The sequence below is a fragment of the Tamandua tetradactyla genome, chromosome 9, assembly GCF_023851605.1.
Source record: "Tamandua tetradactyla isolate mTamTet1 chromosome 9, mTamTet1.pri, whole genome shotgun sequence".
Classification (NCBI taxonomy): domain Eukaryota; kingdom Metazoa; phylum Chordata; class Mammalia; order Pilosa; family Myrmecophagidae; genus Tamandua; species Tamandua tetradactyla.
Genome location: NC_135335.1, coordinates 59090329 through 59117036, shown reverse-complemented (window position 1 = coordinate 59117036; position 26708 = coordinate 59090329). Strand labels below are relative to the sequence as shown.

Sequence of the window (26708 nt, the reverse complement as noted above, 5' to 3'; positions counted from 1 at the left end):
ACCCATCTGGAGGTTGTAGGTTTCTGGAAAGTTATTCTAGTTCATGGAACCTTTGCAGAATCTCATATAAAGCCCTAGGTGTTCTTTAGGGTTGGCAGAAACTATTTTGGTTGGCGTTTGGCAAACTGTGATGGGTAGCGATGTCCAGCTGAAGCTTGCATAAGAGTAGTCTCCAGAGTAGCTTCTCAACTCTATAAGTTTTTATATTAAAATCAGGGAGTAAAAATAAGTTAATGGTGTCTAAGTATTTGGGGACCCAACAGAAATTCTTAGTAGAGTCACTGTAAGACTCTGCCTTTAACAAATAAGATGAAACCTTTTTTTTAATTAACTCAATACACTTGTGCCTCATTCTAAAGAAACCCAAAGGATTCCAATTTGTTTACTCCAAAGAAAAAAATTTAATGATTATTTCTCATTAAAAAAAAAATTCACAATTTCCCCAGTGTGTGTTAAGTAACTGAATTTTTTAAGTAAACGGTGCTTATTCTATTTTCTCCACCATGTACTGTCCCTGATCCAGGCCTCCCTTTAACCCCAAAAGTCCACCAAGAAACTGCCGTGGTGCTGTGTACCCCCTGTCAGGCCCCACCCAGGCTGGGTAACAGTTCTCCGTAGTAAAAACCCAGTCTAAGGAACTAGTTTAGGCTAGAGCTTCCCTGCCAGATCTTAAACCCAGAACAGCAGCTTTACTCCAGGGCAGGGTTTCAGAACCAGCGCAAGCTGGGATCTGGGGTTGGTGGGTCTTTCGTTCTCTCTTAGGTATCACTTTGTGGGCAATCCCAATCCAGGACAAGGGCCTTTCCATGCCAAACCCTATCCAGGTCCTGGGCAAAGCTGAACAAGTTGGTCACCCTAAAGGACCAATACATGCCCACGGAAAGCAGCCTCCCCACCCTTACTAGCATATGGATGGCGAACCTGGCAGGGCCTGGTGGGAACTCAGAGAAGGTCTGTTCCACTCCACCCTTAAACGGAGGAGGCCGTGCAGGTGACAAGACGTGCCCAGGGTCAGTTCCTTTCCTGTCCCCCGTGCCGGTGACAGCCTGCACCAGCTTTCTGAAAAATACTCTCTGTATCCCATGGACCTTTCCTTCCAAAAGAAACAGATCCCCTAAAGATCTGGGACCCCTGAGCACGCGGGGTCAGCGGGATGGCGCTTCTCCCAGTAACAACCCAGCAACCGAGGTTCAAAGTCTCCTCACCTCAGTTCAATTTAGCCAGGCTTTCTAGGAGCTCAGTTCCTAGACACCAGTATCAAAGGAAAGAAGCCTCACTCACAGTCCAACCCAACTGACCCAGCAGCTCTGCCACGGCTGCTTTTTTTTTTTTTTTTTTTTTTTTTTTTTTAAAGGAAAGACAGAGAGAAGGAAGGAAGGAAGGAAGAAAGGGAAACATTTTTAAACATTTTCTTGTTTTATTGTATTCTGTTTCTCCGTTTTTGTTACATGGGCTGGGGCCGGGAATCGAACCGAGGTCCTCCGGCATAGCAGGCAAGCACTTTGCCCGCTGAGCCACCGCGGCCCGCCCGGCTGCTTTTTTTTTAACAGATGACTATTGTCCCTCACGTTTCAGAATACAAAAGCTGGAAGGTCTAGAAGGAAATGGTACAGACTCCCCCGATGTGAGACGGGCGGGTCAGGCCCTTAAGAAATGCCTGGCTGGGCAATGTCAAAAAGAAAGAGAAACAGAAGGGGACTTCAGAGATCCAGTGCAGCTGCCTCCACTTACATGGGGAAACTGAGGCCCCAGGAGGGCAGGGCACAGCAGAATCAGCCCCAGGAAGTCCCAGGGCAGCCCTGACTCCAGGGCGCTTTGCACTGATTTGTACTCAAGGCCACCCCTGCCCCCCTAGAAGCCCTCCCTTTACTCGGCTTCCATGCTTCTGGACCTTTGAATCCTTTTCCATTTGCTGAGACTGGGGCTCTTCCTCCACTCCAGAGACACAGCAAGATGCACCCTCGAGGCTCCAACTGAGATTCTATAAAGTTTCATGCACCATGATTACTTTCCAGAAACCTACAACCTCCAGATGGGTTCCTAGGCCAGATAACTCCTGAAACCCAGAGGGGCCAGCCTCTTCAAGAACATCAACTAGTTAGCTCCCTCCCCCTAACCCATATTATCAACAGCCCTTTCCAACATGAAAAAAGTTAGAATGGGCATAGCCCAAATACCCCTAAAGACTGGGAGAAGGATCAAAGGAGAAGAGGAGGAGTTATAACAGAGAAGATAGGATTCAACATATGAATGACTGCTGAATCATTATATTAATATTTCTTTTAGTCTCCAGTGTATTGGAGCATGTGTTCATCAGGGCTCTCTAGAGAAGCAGAACCAACAGGAGATATATTAAATATGAGATTTATAAAGGTGTCTCACCCACCTGTGGGAATGGAAGATTCCAAAATCCGTAGGGCAGGCTGTGAAGCTGGAGGCTCCAATGAAGGAAGGGTCTGGCAAACTCTACAGGAGAGACTCTCTGGCTGAAAGAGTCTCTGTTCTCCTTTAAAAGCCTCCAACTGATTGGATTATCTCTTTGTGGGAGACATGCCTTAGTTGATGGCAGATGTAATCAGCCACAGATGCAATCAACTGACTGATGATTTAATACAGCAGCCTTCTGGTTTATCAACCAGCCACAAAATATCCTTGCAGCAGGGGTCAGGCCAGGGCTTGCCTGACCAGACAACTGGGCATCATCCCTTGGCCCTGATGACACCAGAACCTACCCATCACAGAGCAGCCAGAAGGAGAAACCTAAAATTGTGAAACGGTAACCTGTACCAAACTCTGAAGTCTGTTCTATAAATAATTGTTTCAATGTACCTTGAAACTTATTGCTTTTTTGTATATATGCAATATTTCTTAATCTTAAAAATGTTTTTTTAAAAAATGTGCCCTGGGCACCCTGCTCTTCAACTCATAGCTCCCAGTGCCCTCTTCACAGGGGTTCCAAAAAGCCTCTCCAGGCCAACACACCACCTTCTGAATGACTCCTCTTTGGTTGAATACCCGTCTTGCTTCCCACACCCACCCAGGTGCAGACTGAGGCAGCAGCCCTGAAAACCAGACCCTGGTGCCTAACCTGCCCTTGGAAGCAACAGTGCTATTTACTGGGCTCTGCTAGATGGCAAGCACTTGACATAAATTACTCCTTTCATCTGCCCTGAACTTCTGTGAAGAATATAATTATATATTATCCATATAATAAACTTCCCCATTTTCCAGGTGGGATCTCGGGGGCACTGTGGTTGAAATGGTATTTGTGATGTCTCCAGGATCACATAAGCACCCTAAACCAGACTTGGTTTCTACTCCAAGGAAACTTCTACCCTGGAAAGGTCCATGCAACTCACCCCAAGACCTTCTTACAACACGGATTCTGATTCAGGAGGTGTGGGGAGGGGGCTGGGACTCTGCATTTGGGAAACCCTCCCAGGGGATGCGATCCTACTAGCCAGTAACCCACACCTTAGGTAGCAAGGGGTTCAGATGCCCAATATTCCCAGTTGGTCCCTTCCAGAGTATTCACTAGGCCTAAGCTGCTTCAGTTTCCAAAATTACAGCTATTTATGGGACTATGGGGTACAGCATGAGGGTAGTGCATACCTTCCTATTTCTTTTTAACTTTTGATTTTGAAATAATTATTGATGCATGGGAAGTTATAAAATAACATCCAGGGGGGCCATAACCCCCCTCCACCCCTCCTCTCCACTGTTAACATCTTGCACAATTATAGCACAAGAGCAACCCCATGAAGCTGAAATGGGTGCCACCTAGAGTCTGCCCACAGCTCCCCAAGCACACAAGCGTGTGTGCGTGTGCACACACGGTTCTATGCCATTTTATCTCTATAGCTGCATTATTGCAAGAACATTACATAAAATCATCTTGAGTGATGAAAGCCAGGCACAGAAGGACAAGAACTGTATGAGTTCATGTATATAAAATAATTAGAATATACAAATTCATAGAGTAAGAAATTAGAGTCCAGGTTCCCAGGGGCCGGGTGGGGGTGGGGACCTGGGAGACGATGAGAAAAGGTTTGATAATGGATGGTGGTCAAGGTGATGCAATACCATATTCTTAACACCACTGAATCACAGACTTGAAAGCAGTTAAAATGGGAAATTTGAGTTTATCACCAAATCAAATAAATGTTACTAAAATCAAAATGTTAAGAACCCTCCCCCTCTCTACATGGGACATGACTCTCAGGAGTGTGGGCCTTCCTGGCAACATGGGACAGAAATCCTAGAATGAGCTGGGACTCAGCATCAAGAGACTGAGAAAACCTTCTTGACCAAAAGGGGGAAGAGCAAAATGAGACAAAACAAAGTGTCAATGGCTGAGAGATTTCAAACAGAGTCGAGAGGTTATCCTGGAGGTTATTCTTATGCATTAAATAGATATCACCTCGTTAGTTAAGGTGTAATGGAGAGGCTGGAGGGAACTGCAATTGTAGAGCTGTGTTCCAGTAGCCATGTTTCTTGAAGATGATTGAATAATGATGTGACTGTGTGACTGTGAAAACCTTGTGTCTGATGCTCCTTTTATCCACGGTATGGACAGATGAGTAAAACATATGGATTAAAAATAAATAAATAATGGGGGGAACAAATGTTAAAATAAATTCAATAGATTGAAATGCTCGTGATCAATGAAAGGGAGGGGTAAGGGGTATGGTATACATGTGTTTTTTTCCTGTTGTCTTTTTATTTCTTTTTCTGAATTGATGCAAATGTTCTAAGAAATGATTATGATGATGAATATACAACTATGTGATGATATTGTGAATTACTGATTATATATGCAGAATGGAATGATCATATGGTAAGAATGTTTGTGTTTGTATGTTGTTTAATAAATAAAAAATAACAAAAATGAAATAAGAACTCATAAAACCATACAACCCAAAGAGTGAACTCTAACGTAAACTATGGACTATAACTAATAATATAATCATAATATAGTTTCATCAACCATAATGAAAGTACTATAACACCAAACTGTAACAACAGGGAAAAGGGGAAGGTGTGGAATGCATGGAAATTATGTACTTTCTGCATGATTTTTTTTTTACAAGGGCAGGCACCAGGAATCAAACCCAGGTCTCCGGCATGGCAGGCAAGAACTCTGCCACTGAGGCACTGCAGCCCGCCCTGCATGATTTTTCTTTAAACCTACAAGTGCCCTAATTTGAAATAACAACAGCAATAAAAAGAAGTATGTGATCTGTTGAGATTAGCTTTATTTTGCTCAGCATGACTCCCCGGCCTGGACTTTACTTTTAAATCCACTTCCCTGCCTTCCCTTGTCTCAGAAAACGGGCTATGAAATGCCCTGTGGACACCTTTCATGGCATCGCCCTGGGGGCAGCCCCCACGGAGGCAAACCATCCTTCCTCCAGCCTCTTCCTCCGCATATCCTCTCTGACTCTCAGCTGGAATGTTCTTCGCCAGAAGCATGCTTTCTAAACCAAGAGCCAGCCAAACCTCTCAAAAACAGGCCCCAGAGAAATGCTTCATTCCCCGCCACACTTTCGATTTGCATTTACTCAGCACTGGCATCTCATACGCCCTCAGAGGCACACATCTGTCCTTTTGAAACCCGCTCTCAGATCCCACCTCTCCACGGCAATTGTGCCACCGAGCAGAATGGCACACGAGATTTCACTTCCACCTGAATTTCTGGATCTGACTTAGTAGAAATGAGTAAAACCGGTCCTCAAATTTCTTTCGAATTCAGGCACACCATGTAAAAATAATCTCTTCTAAAAATTCTTTTATGTGCATACACATGGCGATACGAGGAAGTCTTCACCTCCCACAGCATCTTAAAGCCTGACCTCATGGGCTCTACAAACAGGTACCCCATCGGGCACTCTGCCACAGCCAGGCCCCACAGCCTCTCCCCCCTTCTCATCAGGGTCTTTCTGGTTAACATCAACGTCTCCCTTTGCACACGAATCCCCTCTTAATATCACAAACACAAACACCAAACACACACGTGCATGCACGAGACACAAATGCACCATCGTCCACCAGGCTGTCGAAAAGATTTACTTCCCAACCTTCTTGAACAAAACATATATTCTTTGTTCATGTATTTTAATGACTTTCCACATCTCTCTTATCTGCTTTAATCAAAGGGAATGACATACTATTTTACACTTGTAATTGTTTATACTTCATTTGAAGAAACCCGAGAATGTCACCTGGTTAGGATTTTGGATTACTGACCCAGTTAGATAAAGCCCCAAAGCCAGTCCCAATAAATTCCAAAGTAGTGGTACAGTAAACAGTGTTCTCTGAAATGGGCTGAATTTTTTTTAAAAAACAAAGCTTAAGAATACCTTTTTTTTAATGAAAGCAATAGTCCTGCCATTCTTTATTTCTCATTAAACATAGTTACAGAAAAAGAATGTATATGTTAATTTTTGATAACTATGCAATTTTTTGCAGTTGAAGCAAACAATGGATATCTCAGTGACTTTTTAAAGCAACTTCAATATAGGTGTACAACTTAAGTGGTGAACACTGCAGCAAGCGCACTTTCAAAATGAGCACCCAGAAAAAGTAATGAAGCAACTTCACTGAAGACAGGATCTCTCGGGAGGGCTGATTTGGGAGTATTATCTTCACCATAGATCCAAAATCAATCCAATTTTTCAACCTCCATCTTAGAAATGTGGATGGAAAAATAGGTGAAAGGCTCTGACTGGGCACAATTTTCTAGCAAGCGTTACAGTAGCTTTTGAGTTACTTGTTATATTTCTAGTGATTGCACAGATCCAACAGGACCATACTGATGCTGAACTTGATAATTTTGTTACAGTGTTACCACCTGTGGGGCATTTCTAGAAAATTGCTCTTACATATAATTTTGTAGACTACTTTAAAATCTTAAAACACTATTATAAATAACCCCTAGATCAAAACAAAGATTGTATTGTAAATGAGAACAGAGCAACAAATAAATTGAAATACGATATATCAAAACTTGTAGGAAAAGCAAAAGTGGTACTTTGAGGGAAACTTACTGGAAGAATAAAACTGAAGGAAAGAAATAAATAGAAAGGCAGAAGTTAATGAGTCAACAAAGGAACAGATCCAGAGCCAAGAGGCAATTCTCTGAAAAGACTAATAAAATATTTTTGACAACACTGAACACATAAAATAGAAATAGCATGAATTCAAAATGACAGAAAAAAGAATATAACACAGGTACCCCAGAGACTAAAAAGAGAACTTTCTAAAAGCTCTGTACTGATAAACTGCTAAACTGAGGGGGGGGGAAATGAGACAGTTTCTTAGAAAAATAGAAGTTACCAAATCTGACTTGGAAGAAAGAGAAAATCCAAATAGTCCTATGTTATGGATTGAGTTGTGTCTCCCAAAAAAATATGCTGACATACTAATCCCCAGTCTCTCAGAACATGACCTTATTTGAAAATAGGGTCATTAACAGTTGAAATTAGGCAAGTTAAAATACGGTCACACTGGAACAGGGTGGACTTTTCACCCAATATGACAGCTGTCTTCATGAGAATGGGAAATTTGCAAACAGACAGCAGGGAGGGGGCCCTGTGATGACTGAGGCAGACATGGCCAGGGGGCTGCAAGCCATGGCCAGAAGCCAGGAGAGAGGCCTGGGACAGATCCTCCCCTAGAGCCTTTGGAGAGAGGCTGGCCCTATAACATGTTCATTTCAGACCTCCAGCATCCAGAATGTGAGACAGTAAATTTCTGTTGTTTAAAGCCACCCAGCTTGGGTTACTTTGTTACAGCAGCCATAAGAAACTAAGACATTCTATAACCATCAAAGAATGACTGACCCAAAAGTGTGATAGGACTTGAATTCTAGTAACTTACAACTCATCACATACTATTTTTCGCTTTTATTGTTCCATAATCATATACTAATGTTATCCCTGCAAATCATTTTCAATAACAGCTTGCATAATATGATAGGAATATTAGAGTAGTAAATGATATTCCAAATGAGCTGATAAATCCCCTTAATATTTTAAGATTGCTTTAACACTGCCCCCTTAGCCTTCCTTTATGAGCATAGGATGAAAAGGAAATCTGTGAAAAATGTCCTGAGTTGGAAAACTAAAAATGCACACTATGGCCAATAGTTAACAGGAGGACATCAACAGTTCCACAGCACTACTGGAGCAACTATCGGGGTGGGGGTGGGGGGTTGTGCAAGTGATAAGGGATAGTTTTGATTTGATATTTAGTGAGGCTGTGCTTGTTGGTCCTTTGTCTCTATGGACCAGTGAAAATTGTCTAAGATTGAGAGTGCTGCTGATTGCACAACCAAATGAGGATACTGTAAGACATGGTTTATTTTGGACATTACCCATGATACCCAATGGATGGAAGGAGCTGAAGGGTACAATGACTGAGAAGCAGAATGGTGAACTATGATACATTTAGACGATGGAATATGGTTTGGCTACAAAAAGGAAGGATGTCGAGAGGCACACAACAAACGGAATAAACCTCAGGGACAATGTGTTGTGCAAAATAAGCCAGAAACAAAATAACAAATATGCTAAGGTCTCTTTCAGAAAATACTTATAAGAAAACTGGAGCCTAGATTGTAAAGCCTGTAGAACAATCACACTTAGTTTGAAATTGTAAGTGAATTTCTGGATTCTGAGACGCTGAGCTTCATGTGTACCAGCTGGTATTTCCCTGGAACTTTGAGTAACTCTGGGACACCTAAGACCCAGAAATGGAGTGTTGCAGGGCTGAAAGTTAGCATAGCTACATACAATAACAGTCAAAGTAAAGGAAAAAAAGATCAGGCCTCAACTAGTGATAAAAATGAATCTGGGGTGCACAGGTGGTTCAGTGATAAAATGCCCACCTTTGATGAAAGAGACCAGGGTTCAATTCCTGGGCCATGCACCTTCGCCCCCAAAAAATACAAAAAAAAATGAAGCCAATCTGTCTAAGACTAAAGTAAATAAAACACAGGTAAAAAATGATAGTGTATGTACTCTAGAGCTCTACTTAGTATATGAGGCCAAGGGCAGAGAGATTTATTATTTTGGAACCTAAGTTTTCTGTAACATACAACCTAAATCAACCTGTCTGGATAGCTCATTTAAAGAATTCAAACTCCTGGAGTCAGAACAGGAACGAGGCCTTGTAATTCTGATTAGCTTAATGTAATAGCAAGATACATCTCAGACTATAGCGGGCAGATAATTAAAAAGTATTGGTAGATGCTCTGGAGCAACTAGAAGGAAAAATCTGAAATGATGGTATGCTAGCCTGTGACAAACTCTGAGATATGTCCTGTAACTACTTGTTGAAGAGGGCTTTGAAAACTACTGCTTTTTTCTTTCTTTGCTTTATATGTACATTATATTATAAAATCAAAAAAGTTAAAAAAAAAAAAAAGTGTTGGTAGAGTCCCTTGAGGGTCTGAAGCAAAAAAAAGAAAAAAAGGAATTATTAAACTCTCTCATCTGGGAAACCCCGGGTACCCTCTCAACCACTGGGAACTCCCAAGAAAATAGGTCAAGCCCTTGATTTTGAGGCTTTCCCTTATTTATTTCTGTAGGGGAGAAGCTAAGTCTACCTAAAACAAGGTCTAAGAGTTGTTTCCAGGAAACTTCTTTTGTTGCTCAGGTGTGGCCTGCCTCTCTCTAAGCCAACTCTGCAAAGAAAATCATTACCCTCCCCACTATGTGGGACATGACATTCAGGGGTGAAAGTCTCCCTGACAATGTGGGGCATGATTCCAGGGATGAGTCTGGCCCTGGCATCATGGGATCAATGCCTGCCTGACCAAAAAAAGGGGGAAAAGAAGTGTAATAAAATAAGGCATCAGTGGCTAAGAGGCTATTCTGGAGGCTGCTCTTTTCCAAGCTTCAGTTAGATAGTTCTAATTGCCATGGTTTGTTAAATCCCAACCAACATCACTCCTGTTAACTCTTAAGAACACCTAGGGCTCGCACCGAGACTCTATAAAAGTTTCATGCACTAAGTTTGCTTTCCTGGAACGTATAATTTCCAGAGGGTTCCTAGGCCAGATAAATCCTGAAACCCAGAGGGACCAGCCTCTCTGAGATTATCAACTAATTACATCTCCTTATCCTTTAGTGTTGACACCCCTCCTCAACATGAAAAAGTCAGAGTGGGCACTGACTTTTTTTTTTTTGCTCCCAATCCCTAAAGATTGGGAGCAAAGAAGGAGGAGGAGGTATAATAGAGAAACTAGAATTTAAGAGAGTATGGCTCTGAGTCCCTATTGCTATTTCACAACACTGCTTCCAGTGTATTGGAGCAGCTAGAAGGAAAACTCTGAAACAGTGGAATGGCAGCCTGTGACAAACTCTGAAATCTGTTCTATAACAACTTGTTGAAGTATACTTTGAAAATTATTGCTTTTTCTTTCTTTTCTTTGTAAATATTGTAGTTCACAATTTAAAATGCTTTTAAAAAATGCCCTGAGTTTGGTACATTCAAAACCCTACCCCATTTCCAGCTCTCCCATTTCTCAGCCTGGTATAGCCAGGAGAGGTAAAGCCAAAAGCCCTGGCGCCCCTTGAGGAGACGGCAGTCCCAGAGTTCTCAAGGTTGGAGCCATCACCAGCTCTCCTGGCCCCACCAGGCTCCTCTCCTCGGAGCCCCAGCACCTTCAACCACCAAATGATGGGATTCCACATTCAAAGCCCCCTCCAGCACTAAAACCCTAGAAGGAAGGTCATACTCCATTCCTGACATCCTTGTTCACCAAACACACCAAGGGGCATCCGCTGTGAACCTTTCCCATTAATGAGCTGGGACTCATCTGAGCTGGGTGATTCCCAGTACTATTCCCTCTGCTTTCATACTTAGATGAAGTGTCCCACCATGAAAATAAATTTATTATAAATAAATAAAAGCTTAGGGGTAGTAAGTGGAATCCTTTACAAGTAAAAGCACATTCGCACTTCACAGCTTCATTGAATTTATTATTTGCTCGCCTCAGTTCTAATGCTATACCATAATGAAAGAACAAGGCCTTATCGTTATAAATAGGACCTAGAAAATTGAGATCTCTTGTTCTTTAGAGCGAAAGTGCTGAAATTTTATGAAGAGAACAAACATCTTTCCAGCTCTTAAAAAAAACTTTAAAGAAATGAGGTCTGAACCAGATCATCTCAGCACTATTAAAATATGATGGGGCAGTGATACATATTTAAATTTGACATCTTCTTATAGTTTCCCAGGGAACAGATAATATCAATTTCATAGTTGTTTCTACTGGAAATTAAGGAACCTTCCGGGCCATAATCCTTCAACAACCAAAGGCTCTTCGTGCCCTTTGACATATTCCGGCATCCACGGATGGGGGTGCAGGCCCAGAGGGCTTCATTTACACTAACCCTGTGGCCAGACAGTGGAGCGGGACTCGGCCAGCGGAGCACTATAACCTGGGAGAAACTATTGCACTTCCCCAAACCTGGAAACCAAAGACAACCCTTTCTCTATCATGGAGTTCCTGCGGAGGAGGGTAGAAAGCAATGTTTTACATTAAGGTCATCTGGAGATCATGTGGAAACACAGTCTCTGATTCAGAGGCCTGGGATGGGCCTGAGAAACTGCATTTCTAACCAGCTCCCCAGGGAAGGTGCTGCCAATATGGGTAGCTTTGAGTAGCAAGGTCCTAAGCAGTGATTCTCACTTGGCAAAAAGGTGCCTCCAAAATCTTGACTTTCTTTTCCTAAAACCTTGTTTTCAAATTTACCTGCATTTTTGTTTTTTGTTTCAGAAAATGATTAACATCATAAGACAATGGATATTTCTGCAATTATTAAAAATCCAGAGACGGAATGTATGTGTGTGAACATTTCTTTTTTTTTTTTGCATGGGCAGGCACCAGGAATCAGACCTGGGTCTCCGGCATGGCAGGCGAGAACTCTACCTGCTGAGCCACCATGGCCCGCCCAAATATTTCTTAATAAAAATAAAATTTAAAAAAAGAAAAAAAGATCCAGAGATGGAGAGCAGCACTGAGGAAAACAAGCACACTTTGGGGTCCATACAGAAGCCCCAGGGGAAGGCGCCCATTCACTCACATAAATGCACAGGAAACCCAAAGGGAGGAGAGCACCTCTTCATTTCAGACTGAAGACCAGTGACACATCTCTAGAATATGGGAGGAAGCAGCATTTTTAAGTACTGACTTGAATTTGGTTATCAGTTCTACTTGTTTTTATATTTAGTAGCTAACCCTTACATAAGATAAGATTATAAACATAAACACACTATTAAGGGCCTTTTACAAAAAAAGAGACGCAATACCTGTTTTTTCTTCTTAAATAATAATCCTAAATGACCAAAAGGGTGTCTGAGTTCACCTTGTTAAAGCATCTCATTAAAAAGTAAGTGGAAGAAATTCCCGACAAAGCGACAATACTGGATCATCCAGAAGATTCTCGCCAGCCCGCCTGACATCCTCGACCTTCAAACTTCTCGCTGCCTCCAGTAAACCCACTCCCCAGCCCCACTGACTCAGAGCTAAAAGCGCACTGCACACATCCAAACAGCCAGGTGTTCAGCCTGAGATGCACCAAGGGGAAAGCAAAGCCTCATCCTTATTCTGGTAGCTCCCCTGCAAAAGCGGCCCAAACTCTCCCCACCCTCCCTACCCACACCTCTCGCTGGGTGCCTTTGCAGCCCCTCCCGCCGAGAAGAGGAGTCTACTTTCCTAGCCCTTGGATCTGGGCTGGGCCCTGGGAACTGCTTCAGCAGAAGTGACACTGGAACCCTGAAGCCTCCTGAGGCCCTGTCCACCCTGCCGGTGGTCTTCGACCCCTGCCTCCGTCGTGGTGGACAAGGCCCGGCAAGCCTGCTGCAGAACCACCGGCTGAACGCATAGGGGCAAATCCAGCTGAGCCGGGTCAGGTTCGCAGAACTGCCCAGGCCCCACCTGCTCACTGTTGCACACCACTGAGGTCCTGTCGTTGGTCGTTAAGCAGCAGCATCGTGGCCACTGATAACTGATACACCTGGGCCTCTCCTGCTGTTGGGCCCAGAGTGCCCCCTCTTCCCAGGTCAGCGGAACTGTAGGAAGGAGACAAAGCTTTGAAGTTGCCTGCAAAAGCCTGGGTTTTCTGTTTTTTTGTTTTTTTTTTTTAATGAGTCAATACATACACAGAGGCAGACATGCGATATGTATATCATAGGGAATTTTGATCACAATGTACTGCCTTTTTCAGGGGGAGGGGGGAGGCATGAGCCAGGAGCTGAACCCAGTTGTCCCGCATGGCAGGTGAGAATTCTACCACTGAATGGCTGGTGCACCCAAGCCTGAGATTTTCCAAACCCCCATGAGCTTGACTTCTCTGTCCTGGCTCTTGAAAGTGTGAGTCAGGGCCCCTGCTGGGTTCTTCACTGAAAGACTAGTGCACTCCCAAACAGCGGAGCAAGAAGCAAAGCCTCCCTGGTGCTTGGTGGGCCTTCTGAGGGTTTACAGTCAACTGCAAATAATCCAACAAACCTGGAGGATGGGGTCAGAGTTCACTCTCTCTAGTGACTAGCAAGGGAATTCACCCACCATACTATGCAGCTCGGCCTAGTAGACGTGGGGAATTCCAGTAAGGTGATTTTCATTTGAGGGAAAGGGGATACCAAAGCTCATAAATCTTCCTACGGCATTCAAAAAATCCAAAAACAAAATCAAAGAAACAAAACTTTCTCCTGTATACTTCCAGAAAAAGATCCCAACCGCAGCTACAAATCCATAAAACATTTAAGCACCCCAAAAGGCAAAGGGGACCAGCCCCATACTGGGTGTGCAGTGTGTTTTTCAATAAAACAAATGGGCGGAGGGGCTCTGGTAAATTTCAGAGAGGTCCTGGAATTTAAACATGAATAAGCAGAACGACATCAAAGGAAGAGAGCAGAATTTTAAAGTTTGCATAATTGGGCCTCATTTGGTTCAAAAGCTATCTGACATTCAAACTGTCATTCTGCAGCAATTAAAGTAGCAAAAGTGCTTCCTTTGTTCTCACTGATGTCCCCAGAGCTGTCAAAGGCATAAAGGTAAACCTCAGGCAATAAGTAGAAGGGAAGAATTAAGAAAAAGAATTATGGCAGCTTTCACTGAGGCCCCCTCCCCCCAATCCATCAGTGAACAAAATGTATAAATCAAAAATTCAATAAGAACACATTTTGAATGTTACCAGAGAATTATTTGACAAATATTTACATGATTTACAATATTAAATTATGCAATCCTTTTAGAGTAATGAATATTTTAGGAGGAAAAATTGTGTGCTGAACCACAATCTCAGGAACCAAGAAAGGAGACGTTTTCTTGAACAAAACACATCAGATTCTTGTTTACCCAAACAGTGAGAACACCTGTCAGCCTTGGGAGGGCTCCATTCTTACCTGACCAGAAGCTGTCATGAAGCCTTTAGAGATGGTGGTGGGTGGCACATAAAACCTGTTCATTCCTTAGGTAACACAATCACCTCTCTATTCTCCCGTCTCCCTCCCCTGGCAGAAGCAGTATACGCTTCACTATGGATTTTCACAGTCACTAATCCTAAACTTGAAGGCCAAGCAGGAACAGGGTGGTGGCCTTAGCACCTCTGCACTCCCTCTGCTGGAATGTACTTCTCTCAGATACCGCCTCTACATCTTTGTTCAAATGTCACCCGCTCTCTCTCAAATGACCACCCTACCTACAATTTTGGCCCCCAGTCCCTGAACACCTGGATTGCCCTTATCCAGCTCTGGGTGCTGGTGGCTTAGATGGGGGGGGGGGGTGCGGGAGGTGTGCCAGAAAGGCTTTTTGGAGAAGGAGCCCTTAAAGAACCTGAAGACAATGAGGGAGCGAGCCGTGTGATCACTGGGGAAGCACATCACAACTCCAACGTTAGACACCGGCATGCTGAAACCAGTTCATTTCTCAATCTTCTATAACTCGGCCAGTTACTCCAGGCTGGCCTCTCATTATCTGATCCAAGTCTTCCTCTCCCCTTTTGCTCTCAAGTTCTCTGCTCATCTAAAAGGTCAGAACGCTTAATGCAAAGACTGTTCAACTTCACGTCTGTTAAAGTACTAACCAGCGCCTTACACCCAGCAGGTGTGCAGTAAATACTTATGCAGTGATTCGCCACTCCACTTGCCACCATCGATTTTGCAACACTTTATTCTTACAGCAGTTTCTCAGGAAGACGGGGGCTGTTAGGGCAATCACATCTAGAGGAAAACGAGAAGGCTGAAGGCTCCTGCCTCCCTCCTCTCAAAGCAAAGAACCCAAGCCCTGTTCTTTCTGAACACGAGATAAAAGCGCCCAGGGTTTGTTTGTTTTTTTTTAATCCATGTGCCATTTTCCCTTCGTTAAGGCCACATGCCATTTCCCCTTCATTATCTGGTGTCAAGCAAAGAGGATGAGACCCAAAGCAGAGAAACGAAATCATGGAAGATGGCAGGGGCTCACTCTTCCTAAGCAAGTCTCCCTCACAGTAAAAAGAGAAGAAACCCTGTGCCTGGTCAGAAGGGAAAAAAAAAAAGCTGGAGGGTGCTCGCCTCCAAGCAAGGGGAAGGCAAGAAATGGAACAAGGGAGAAAGCAAGGGCCTCGGAGTGCCAGGAAATGCTGTGTGTGTGTGTGTGTGAGTGTTTGGGCAGAAGGGGGCATTGCATGCTCAGAGCCCCAGCAGGTACACACTTCATCATTCCTATGAGGAAACTGAGGCAGAGTGAGGCTGGGAGGTTAAGCAATGTCGTGCCGGGGAGGGCCTTTCAGGGTAGCCAGAGAACATAGTAAGTCAGGCCCAAACCTCCTGCGGATAGCTTGTATTGTTCTAAGTTTGTGTCAATGCAGCTGTTTTCAAACTTTCATTTTTCAGTAGCAGAACCACCCCCCACCCCCACAAAGGAAATATAAATCTGGGCTCAATGATGCGCAGCACAGTGACAGGCTGGGTACCCACTCCAGCTCCTTGGAGGCCAGGGGGCTACACAGGGCAGGAGAGAAAGCTAACCTCCACCCCCAACCCCCACCCCTGTGACCTGTGGGTTAGGGGGGGCAGGGTCCTTTAAAACGCACCCAGGTGGCCTGCATCAGAAAAGTGAGGTTTCTGATATAAACACCTGCGGGTGAAAACGCACCTTAGTAAAACTGAAAGTAGAGCTGGAGAGGAGGCTCCTAAGCCTGGGGTGGCATGTATGACCTGACAGCTGCGTTGGGGGGCAGGGACCTGGGGAAAGCTGGGGCAGAACCTCTACCCTCACCTCCCTCACAGGAAACTGCCCGGTAAGAAGGTGACGCTGCCCCGGGGTGGGAAGAGGTGTTGCTGGGTAGGGGGAGCCTCAGTTCCCAGTGCCTCACCGCCTCTAAGCCCGCGTCACCAGATAAATTACAAGAATAACCACAAACCGTTCCAAGTTCAAAAGCTGTGTTGAATGAGCCCAAAACATGTACAAGCAAAAAGTGACGTTCATAACTTCGGATATGCCTAAGCCTGGTCCCGAAGCAGTCCGGGACAAACCACTCTGCCCCTTGGGATAAACTAACAGGCACGGGGAACTGGGGTCCCCAAAGTCAACAAACTCTTTTTCCTTCTGGGTGGGCTCCTGAGCGAAGCCACGTGTGTTCTTGGTTTGGGCTTGGCTGACTGGCAGATACTGGGAGCCCTGGGGAACACAGGAACCAGGGAGACCGCTGCCGTTTGTGCGAGCCGCACGGACAAATGGGGACGTGGTCATTTGGGTGACTCTGCGTTTTCCTCCCTAAGTACTTGGAGGGTTGTGTTAAGCAAGTGAGTCCGCCTCACTTAGAGTCTTCTCAAGCCAACTTTTTCTTTCCTTTTCTAAATGCTTCTCGCTGTCCCCGAATCCTGGCGTAGCTAATGGATAGCCCAAGCCCCTGAGTCCCCACCCCCCCCAGCCGTCCTGGTGGGTGCACGCCCCTTGGGGTCATGGCGGATTGCCACAAACTTGCGTCGCGGACAGTGCAGGCGCGCGAGGCGGGATCACCTTGACCTGGCGCCGCGCGGGCCACCGGGCGCTGCGGGGGGGCGGGGCGCTCAGGGCGGGGAGGACAGAGTGGCATCCGATTCCTGGGCACGTTAGGGAAAGGGCAATGGTAGCCAGCGGGACCGAAGGGCACAAACGGGACGCCGGGCAGGAAAAATTGGCCCCTGCCAATGGGACCGCAGGGTCACCGGCCAATGGCCTGGGGAGGGGGGTCCCAGGTGGAAAAGACCCCGCGAGAGGCATTAACCCCGGATCCAGGCTCTTTCCCCCAGGGCGGACTCGGGGACAGGAGGACTCCAGGGAAGAGAATGAAGGGGATGCATGCAGTGAAGAGGAGGTACTGGCGGGGTCCCCCGTGGTGCTGTGACCTCCGGGCCGATGAAACCCGCCTCCCTCCCTCGCCCCGGCCTGGGAAGGGCAGGCCACCCTTGACTCCGCTCGCACTGCGCATAGAGAGCAAGGAAAAGGCGCCCCAGTGGCAGCAGGGTGGTCGACCGACCCGGGCAGAGCCAGAATCCGGGCGGCACGCGGCACAGGGATCAGAGGGCACCCGAAGTCTGCGGGGACGCCGGCTTACCCGGCCGTTGCGGTCGGTCTCCTGCACCTCCTCAGCGCTCGGCCCCCGCCGCACCAGCGCTCGCAGCAGTCCCACATCGTTGGTGCGGGCGGCGTGCAGGAGGGTCACCGCCTCCGGGATGCCCTCCGGGACACTATCCTCGCTAGCGGAGCCATGCTCCTCCTCGCCACCCGGCGGGTAGAAGGAATCGTCCGAGGCGACGCTGCGAGTGTCGGGCAGACATGTGAAGTCCTCGTAGTCCTGGGGTTCGGCGGGGTCCTCTCCGGCTGGCGCGCTCCGGGACGGGGACGGCGGCCGCGGGGACACGCAGTGCGCCCCGCCGCCCTCCGACCCGGGCCCGGCCAGTAGCACCATGCCCGGGACCGTGGCCCGGAGTTGGGGCCTCGCGCCGTGGTCACCGGCTCAAGCCCCGTGAGGACCCAGCAAAGCAATGGCCCGCGCGCTCCAGCTCGGCAGAAACCAGCGCCCGGCGGCGGCGGCAGTGGAGAAAAGTCTCGGGCGGCTGGAGAAAAGCCCCTGGGGGTGGGAGGAGCCGCGGGGGCTTTCCGGACGCGGGCGGGGCCGGGCCGAAGGCGGGCGGGGAGGAAGGCAGGCTGCGGGCGGAGGCGCCAGCTGGGGAGAGAAAACGGCCGCGCGGGGCGCCCGGCGGAGCTCGCCGCGAAGCTGGGGCCTCTCGGGGCTGCGGGGGTGGCGCGCACCCGGCTGCTGTGCCCTGGGCCGTAAACCCGCACGCGAGAAAAGCGGGAGAAATAACTAAAGCACCGAGCGTCAGGGTCTTGCGCGCGGGCACCCGCCCCACCCTGTCCCGCCCCAGCCGCCCGCCCCGGGGGATGGGCGGGGATGGGGTCCGAGGACATGGCTCAGCTCTGGGCACCGCCGCCCGGCGCATCTGAGCTCCGAGGCCGCCGCCCGACCTGGGTGGGAAGCTGTTCTCCCACCGCGTAGGAGGCGCCGAGCCCTCCTTCTCCACCCTGCCCCGGTCGAGCAGCCTTTGAACTAGGGGGATCCCCGGGACAACCCGGGGCGCGGGAGGCGGTGCCCACCCAGGGAGCCCCGGGCTGGGGAAGTGAGGGAGCTGCGGTGGACCCGCCCCCTGTTAGCCCGCGCTCCTGTGAACTGGGCGTCAGTGGATACCAAGCTGGAGCCCCAAGCGGGTGGAGATTCGCTGAGTCCCGGGGTGAACGGCCTCGCCACCCTCAGAACCCGTGCAGGCAGTATCTTTAAGGTTGCTCCGAAAAGAAGGGAAGGGGATTGGGGATATGGCAGCCCCCCCAGGGGGGGAAGACACTCAGGAGGGGAGGGTCGGCACTGGGCAGAGCAGTGAGGGGGCTTCCCCACGCACGCCGAGGCCAAGGTCACCGTGCCCGGCACTGCAGAGACGTGAAGGATTAACCTGGGGAGGTCGAGTCAGGGCGCTGAGGCTGCCAGCCATAGAGAGCAGGACCGCAAGCGACTGGCTGGCCCTGGCCAGCCCGGTGTAGCTCGGCGCCAGGGTGAGAACTGGCCACGGGGAGCCCCTGACACCGGAATTGGGGTGCGCCGTGGACCAAATCCTCACGGAAAAGACTTGAGTGGGGAGGCGCGGCGGGAAGCACGCCGCTGTGACCTTTGCCGCAGATGCTGCAGGGTTAACCCGAAGTCACCAACTGGGCCGTCTGTTCCCCTAATTCCTTCCCTTCGTTCCACCAGTCCTGACGATGGGTCCACCAGGTGCCCTTGGGGAGGTCCCCAGGGCCCAAAGGTGAGCAAAGCCGGGCGGACGCAGCCCCCTGGGACTGGGCTTGGAGACAGCTGGCCCAGCCTGGCAAACTTAGAGGTGCAGGGGGCAGCAGGGTCAAAAAAAATACCCCCGGGTGGGCTGTCTGGGCCTGAGCGAGGTTTGAACGAAGCTGCTCCAGCATCTGGGATTACACTGCGCTCCCCGGGGCCCTCAGATGGCCGGGTCACCTGGCCCTCCAGTGTTGCGGGTAGGGGCCTCCCGGCTGGTCAGGACTGGGCATCTGCGGGGTGGGGGAGGGTGTGGGTTGCAGGCGGAGGGGATTTCTGTGAAGCCCTGAGCACATGCTGAACTTGGGCTGCTGGCTTCCTTTTGTACTCGAGATTTTATATCTGAAGCCAAAAATTCCCCAAAACATGGTTTGCGTTTCACTTTTTTTGGTAACTAGCTGTATTTACATAAATTCCCATTGGGAATCTCCCGTCTGGGCTAATGGTGGTTGTTTTGGCGTCTTCAGAGGTCTGTTAAACCTGAGAAGGGGATTTACAGGTTGAAGTCCTTCCTCTGCCCCCCAAGGGTGGGTTGGTTTGCCAGCCTTTGTCTTCTCCTATCCCAGGCATGGCCCTGGCTCTTGGCAAGGTAGGAACCCCAGCAGGCACGTGTAGGGGTCCCCCAGTGGTGGGGGCCAGGGTCGTCCAAGGGAACACAGCCCCAGCCAGGCACAGCTCTTCTTTTCTGGAGTCCCACAGCCCTGCTGTCCTCATTACTCAAGTCTACAAGCCGGGAGCTCAGGCTTTATCTTCAGAGGTCACCACTTCCTCTTTTCCTTTCCTAGAAATTTGGGTCCAAATAGCATGCGAGTGGTTTTTCCTTTGATGATAAACTGGAATGGAACAGACCCTGCTCCAAGTAAGAAGTACCCATATGTAAGCGGTCAGATTGTAGCCCAAGATTGATCATTTTCCTGCATTTTAAAAATATACCCTATTTTATCACCAAGACAATCTAATAGATTCTCCACGTTTCTGGAACATAGGCTAAAAAAAATACAAAGACAGTGTTTCAAGTTAGTTACATTGGGTTTTAAATTTGGGTCTAGATGGAGCTCGGGTGGGGCTCAAGTGTGACATAGTGTAAACTGAGGCTCTAACGCAGGAGAAAAGATGTTTGGGCTCCAGGGCTGGAGGTTAGTAGATTTCCCTTGGCAGTGGGAGTTGAAGATCAGTTAGTGTAAAGCAAACCTAAGCAAAAAGGGAAGGGGCCTGGGGGTCCTAGGATGGTGGGAATGGGGGGGCTTAGCATTTGGGACCACCTATAGGTTTGGGGTGAGGTGGGTGGGTGGTGTAGGGACAGCCGTAGCCCTTTGTTTGGATTCTGGGGGAGCTTATGCCCCAGGGCTGTAAAGCAGCTTATTAATTAGACCAAGGGTCAGTATTGAAGCAAGTGGCTCAGCCAAAGTAAGATGGGTGCCAAGGCAGAAGACAGGTGTATCTATTTTTAGTAAAGTCACTGTTTACATATTATGTTTACAAAATCTACATAGGAAGGCCAAAGTTGCTCATCAAAACTGCCAACTCACTCAAGATAACATTTAAATCAATAGCATGTTGCAAAATAGTATTTTATCCAAGACTGCTCAGTTTAATATTTTAATTTATTTTTTTAATTAACTTTTTTATTTTAGCAATTACACAGGTTATTTATTTAGGTGAATATTTTGTCTTTGGAACGGAAAAATAAATCAGCACTAGTTCAGTTATGCTTCCGTAACAGGCTACCCTTTAACACCTAAGGTGGAGATGATCCTTTAAAAATTACAGGTAGTGTATTTATTGTTTTGCAGAGTTAGATATTTGAGTGTCCCCTCACCACCCCTTCCTACGGGTAAGGCAAACCCAAGCCCACCCAACTATATACAGAGTAGCAGGGGCAGCACCTCCCAGGAATAGAGGGAGCATTGAATGGGAGAGCGCGTTAGCACTTCACACATTGCCTGGAATTTAGCCCACTTTAAATATTTTAAATATTAAAACTAAAGTATCCATTGTTTCGATTATGTAAATTGCCCCGCAGAGCTGCCTTTCCCAGACTTATTGCTTTATTTGCAATAAGATGAATGAGAAATGCATGTTATTTTTCATACAGAAGGCAGGAGAAGCTTGGGGTCAAGAGTAACAGACCGTGGTTATCAACTGCCTTTCAATTTTGCTCTACTGCTATTCAGTTACAACCATAAGAGTTCTGGATTTTTAATGTCTGCTACTGCAGGCATACCTCTACTTATTTGACCCATATCCCACTCTTTGACGTTCAGGATATTTCCAGCATTTTGTTTGTGTACACAAATGCATCCTTCTCCAGACATTTCCCTCGAAAAACCCCCTACATCAAGTGACTTGAGCTTCTTAGAGTCCAGTGTTTTGTTCACTGTCGGATTCAAAATGGTACCACGAGGAAGAAACTTCAGAAATGTGTACAAACTGTTCTCGGGGCAGGAAAGTTGAACCAGTGAAGGATTGAGAAGATCCGTTTGGGAGCCTGTTCGGCTCCTTCTGAGATGCTCTGCTTTCTAGCAATCACCTTCCTCTCAGAAATTGTCTCCCGAGGGCCCCAGCACGCACACCTCCCAGCTGAGAAGTGGAAGCGGTGGAGGATCACGGGAGCTCTTTTGATCACTCTTTGAAAATCAGTTTAAGTAAATCAAAATGAACTGTCTTAGCACTTTTGTGAATTTCCCTGATTTGTGGCAATAAGTGGAAGCAACTTAGAGTGTCCCAAAGTCAACATTCCAAATCGCTGACCAGATGACCCTTCTGTTCTGCTTAGAAATACAAAGAAAAATCTCCTTTGGGGATTTCTTCATCTCCCCAATAAAAGAAATTAGATGCTGTTTTGCCTTAACTCTTAAAACAGTTGACTACAAGGATATCCCTCCTTTTATATTTTGGATGAGTGTGATATAAGAACATTATCCTTTGGGGAAGATTTCTGCCTTTGTGATTTAAATACTTGGGAAAAAACTATACATGGATGTATATGAGACAATTCTTCTGCCTTGTTCCTTCTCTTTAAACCCTAAACCTGCACTTAGTTAGACCCCTTGATGCATGGTTTACCCCTTGCAGAATCGCCCTGGGAGTAGACGTTGCACAGGGCCCCACCTTTATTCCTGGAAATTAGCAAAAGTGGGATGGGGGTACCTATAGAAACTGCCTTTCCTCTAAGAAACAATGGCCTGGAGTTGTCTGAATGAGGCTGGTTGATAGGAAAAGCTATTTAAAGACGACCCCAGCAGAAGACTTCTCCAGGACCCCACCCTGGCCTCCCACCCCCAAGTACCAGACAAACTCCACCCTTTTCCCCACCACCACTTTGTTCGCTGCCCCCATTAGATGCTTGTATTATTCTTATTTTATAATAAGTTTTGACAGCATGATTCCAGTGTACCCTGAGAGCAGACCAAATGCAGGGTCGGAGGCTCCTTCGTCTTCTTTTTACTCTCCAGCCTCTCAGAGGGTGCCTCTCCATCTTGGCTGAGGCTCAGTAAATCCCTCCAAGACAAAAACAGAAGATGTGACCCTCCAGACCAGACCTTCTGAGTCCATCCAAGAGCAGTTGGGCACCAGCTTCAACCACTTAAGCCTCCATGTCTTTGAACTTTCAGGAATTAAAACGCACACGAGCGTCACCCTAAGGCGGGAGAACCCATTCCAGCCTCTGCCTCCCATCCATGCCCTCTGAAGCTGGATTCATATCTTTGCACGTGGCCTTCGTGTTCAGGTGACTGCTGCTGGCACAAAGCGTGGAGACCTGGGAGCAACTAGGGCTGGCAGTGCTTCTTGTAAGCAGAAAGGGCGGGGACCCACAGGCGCCTGAGCATAAATCCCCCTGGGTGACGCCCCCATCGCCCTCCCTAACTTAGCACAAAGTCTATAATCAAAGCAAAGAGTAAATCTAAATTTTACATTGACCTTCGTGGGTACTGCATTGCTTGACTTCTGCCTAGCACCTGACCTATTTGCCCTTTGGTCAGGTTAGGGTCAAAATGTGGCCATGGGCACAAAGCTAAGGACAGGAGAATAGGGGTAAGAGGTGATACCGTAGGGTAAATCTACTGTATTCTTGATTCATTCATTCAGTGTTCAGTGAGTGCCCATTATGTGCAAGATCTGTTCTAGCGAACAAAACGAAAGAAAGAGAAAATGGGCGAATAGAGGGAAGGGGGAAGGGAGGAAGAAATGATGCAAAATGAAATGCTAAACTTGCCCACCTTTGCAGCACTTCCATTCTTTGGGGGGATGAGCAAGATGAATCCATGAAAGCACAGTGTGTTAAATAGTGTTAAGTGCCAAGGTGATAGAGCAGGGAAAGAAAATGGGAAGGGTCAGGGGTTGCAATTTTAGAAAAGGGGGCCAGAGAAGATCTCACAGAGGAATTATCTTTTGAATGAAGGAAGGTGGGGAGCTAGCCCTGTGAGCCCTGGGGCCCCACTTCATTCTGGCCTCCTGCCTTCACTTCATCCTTATCGGGGGAGTATCCCATAATCCCTCTCCTCCCAGCCCCAAGAGCTGTCACTTCTCCTCTCCCTGACCTAACCGTGGCTCCAGCCATGCTGCCTCCCTGGGCGCTGGCCCTGCTGCCCTATCCCACTGTCCCTCTCCCTGTCCCCACAGTGGCCTTATCAAACCTCAAGCCCGATCCACCACCTCCCTCCTCAGGTGCCTTAGACAGGACATGAGGCCGTGCACCTCTGGCTAAGGTTCCCTGGGCCCCCACCAAGACCCTTCTGCATCCTTACCCTCTGACCTGACAGTGGAAGAGGCCCCTCCCCTACAGCCAAACCCCAAGCCCTCTTTCTTGGGAATCCTCAGACCATCCTCCCATCCCCAGCCTCAACCAGCCCATCCGGGTCTCTTCCACCTGCCCCATCCCTGCTCTCCATGCAGAATGAATGAATGAATAAAGGAGGATGGTAGCTCACCCCAGCTTTCCTATGATCCTGCATCTAAAGCTCCCCTCTCCTCAGGAAGAGGAGGTGTGCACCTTACTCAAGACGAAGGGAAGAGCGCACCCATTCTATCTTAAGACGGCCACCTCCTTGCCCACCACCTTTCATAAAGACTCTGTCCCACCACCTCAGCCTTGCACACAGGTCATGCTATTTTGATGCTCCAGTACACTTTTATGGGCCCATTTCTGCCCTCGAACATGACCGCATTTCATTCCATGATTTTGCTGGTGTTGGTTCTTTCAAACAGTTCACCAGAACGTTTTGGTATTTTATTCTTGGGACCAAAAATATCCCACATTTGCAATGATCAAATTGCAACGTGTTTTCCTTCCTTCTCCTAATCTGCAGTTATTCAGTCAACCGGTTTTCCGAGTGGAGCAGATGCAGGCTCCGCTTCTCAAGATGCACATTTTATCACAGATTTCCTCCCCAAAATCCTCCCCGCCCTGTGACTCACTCCCGGTCCCTGTGGCAGCAGCTGGCTCCCACGGCCCCCTCACCATTTGCAGGCTGCAGAGAGCCTGCAGGAGCATCTCTTCCTTGAGACCTGGCTGCTGGTTTCTTCTTTATGAGCATAAATCTCTTCCTCTCAAACCCCTTACATTCTTGGTCAATAGTATTTATTAACCGAGGCGAGGCTTGATTTGCCACTGAAGTATTTATTCCAGATGTCAACTCCAGACTCTGGGAGAAACCAAAAAGTATTCTAGCATGGTTCCACTCTGAAAACACTTGCAACTCTTCGTGAAGATGAGACCCTGCTCAGGCCAGCATACTTGCTGTGTGTTTAGGCAGTGTCCTGAGAATAAGTCCCGTCCAGGGCTATGGATAGGTTGGGAAGATTTTGCTGGAGAGGTGGGATTTAGGTAGGACTTGTTCTGGGTTGAATCAGGTCCCCCCCAAATGGCTAATTTGTTGAAGTGCTAATCCCCCTTCCTGTGAATATGAACTTATTTGGGAATAGGGTCTTTGAAGGTGTGATGAGTTAAGATGAGGTCTATGTTAGTTTGTAAGCTGCTGGGATGCTATGTTCCAGAACTGAAACAGCTTTTATAAAGGGAATTTAATGAATTTCAAGTTTACAATTTTAAGCCTATAAAAATATCCAAACTAAGGCACCCAGGAGAAGATACCTTAATTCAAGGAGGGCCAATAGGTCAGGAACACCTCTGTCAGTTGGGTAGTCATGTGGCTGGCCTCTGCTGGTCCCTTGCTCCTGGGCTCCATTGCTTTCAGCCTTTGTTCCTGTGGAGATTCCTCACTTTCCTTCTCTAGGGCTGGCCTTCATCTCTTGGCTTCCCTTGGCTCTCTCCAGGTCCTGATTTGCTTAACATCTCATGGCAATGTCTTCTGGGCTCCAAGCATCTCCAAACATCTGTGACTCTGTTCTCTGAAATTTATTTTTCAAACATCTACATCTCTCTCTGTCGACTCTGAGGCTTCTGTCATTTCTGAGGTTTCTCCAAAAACATTTACTCTTTTAAAGGATGTGTGTAAATGAACCAAGTCCCACCTGAGTCACATCTCCATCTAATCAAATGTCACACCCACAATTGGATATGTCACATCTCCATGGAGATAATCTAATGAAAGTTTTTTATTTATATTATTGAATCAGGATTAAAAAAAACAGCTGCCCCCCACAAGATTGGATCAGATTAAAACATGGCCTTTCTGGAGTACATAATACTTTCAAACTGGAATGAGGCCAAACTGGAGTAGCATGGGCCCTGATCCAATATGACCAGTGTCCTTTGAAGAAGAGCAAAGGTTGGACACACATCACACAGAGGGAAGAAGGCAATCGGAGGACAGAATCAGACACTGAAGCACTCAAGCCAAGGTGCACCAAGGAATACCAGCCACCACCAGCAGCTGGAAGAGAAAGGAAGGGTCCTCCATTGGGGTCATGAAGGAAGCATGGCCCTGATGACACCTTGCTTTTGGGTTCCCTACTCTAGAACTGTGAAAGAATAAATTTCTGTTGGTTTAAGCCCCCCCAGCAAGTGGTACTTCATTATAGCAGTCCGACTCAGGAAGCTGAGATAGCCCTTAAAACAATTTTTGACCATAGATACTGAAGCAGAAAGAATACAACTGTTGAGGGAAGCAGCTGGGCCAGAGTCTTTAGAACAGAAAATGCAAATGAAGTAGGTAGACAGTGGCTAACGTTTGCTGGCTTACTGAATTTGTTAAGGCAAGTGGAGAGCAATAGGATTGGGAGAATGTGTAAAGGTTGACTCAATTCATTTCATTTTATGCCAGTTTGAAAGGATTATATACCCTCGAAAAGCCAGATTTAATCCTGATCCATCTTGTGGATGCAACAATTTCTTTTAATCCCTATTCAGTACTTGTAGGTTGGAAGCTTAATTAGATTGTATCCACAGAAATG

General features: G+C 47.3%; 1 protein-coding gene across 1 annotated transcript in view; it reads right to left on the bottom strand.

Annotated features, from left to right (window-relative positions):
• Positions 1-17939, bottom strand: part of ANKRD33B (ankyrin repeat domain 33B) — a 103760-nt gene extending 85821 nt beyond the window's left edge. Inside the window, exon 1 of the mRNA XM_077116857.1 lies at positions 17586-17939. Within this exon, the coding sequence (XP_076972972.1) occupies positions 17586-17939 (354 nt within the window). The remainder of the gene's footprint in view (positions 1-17585) is intronic.
• Positions 17940-26708: the final 8769 nt, after the last annotated feature.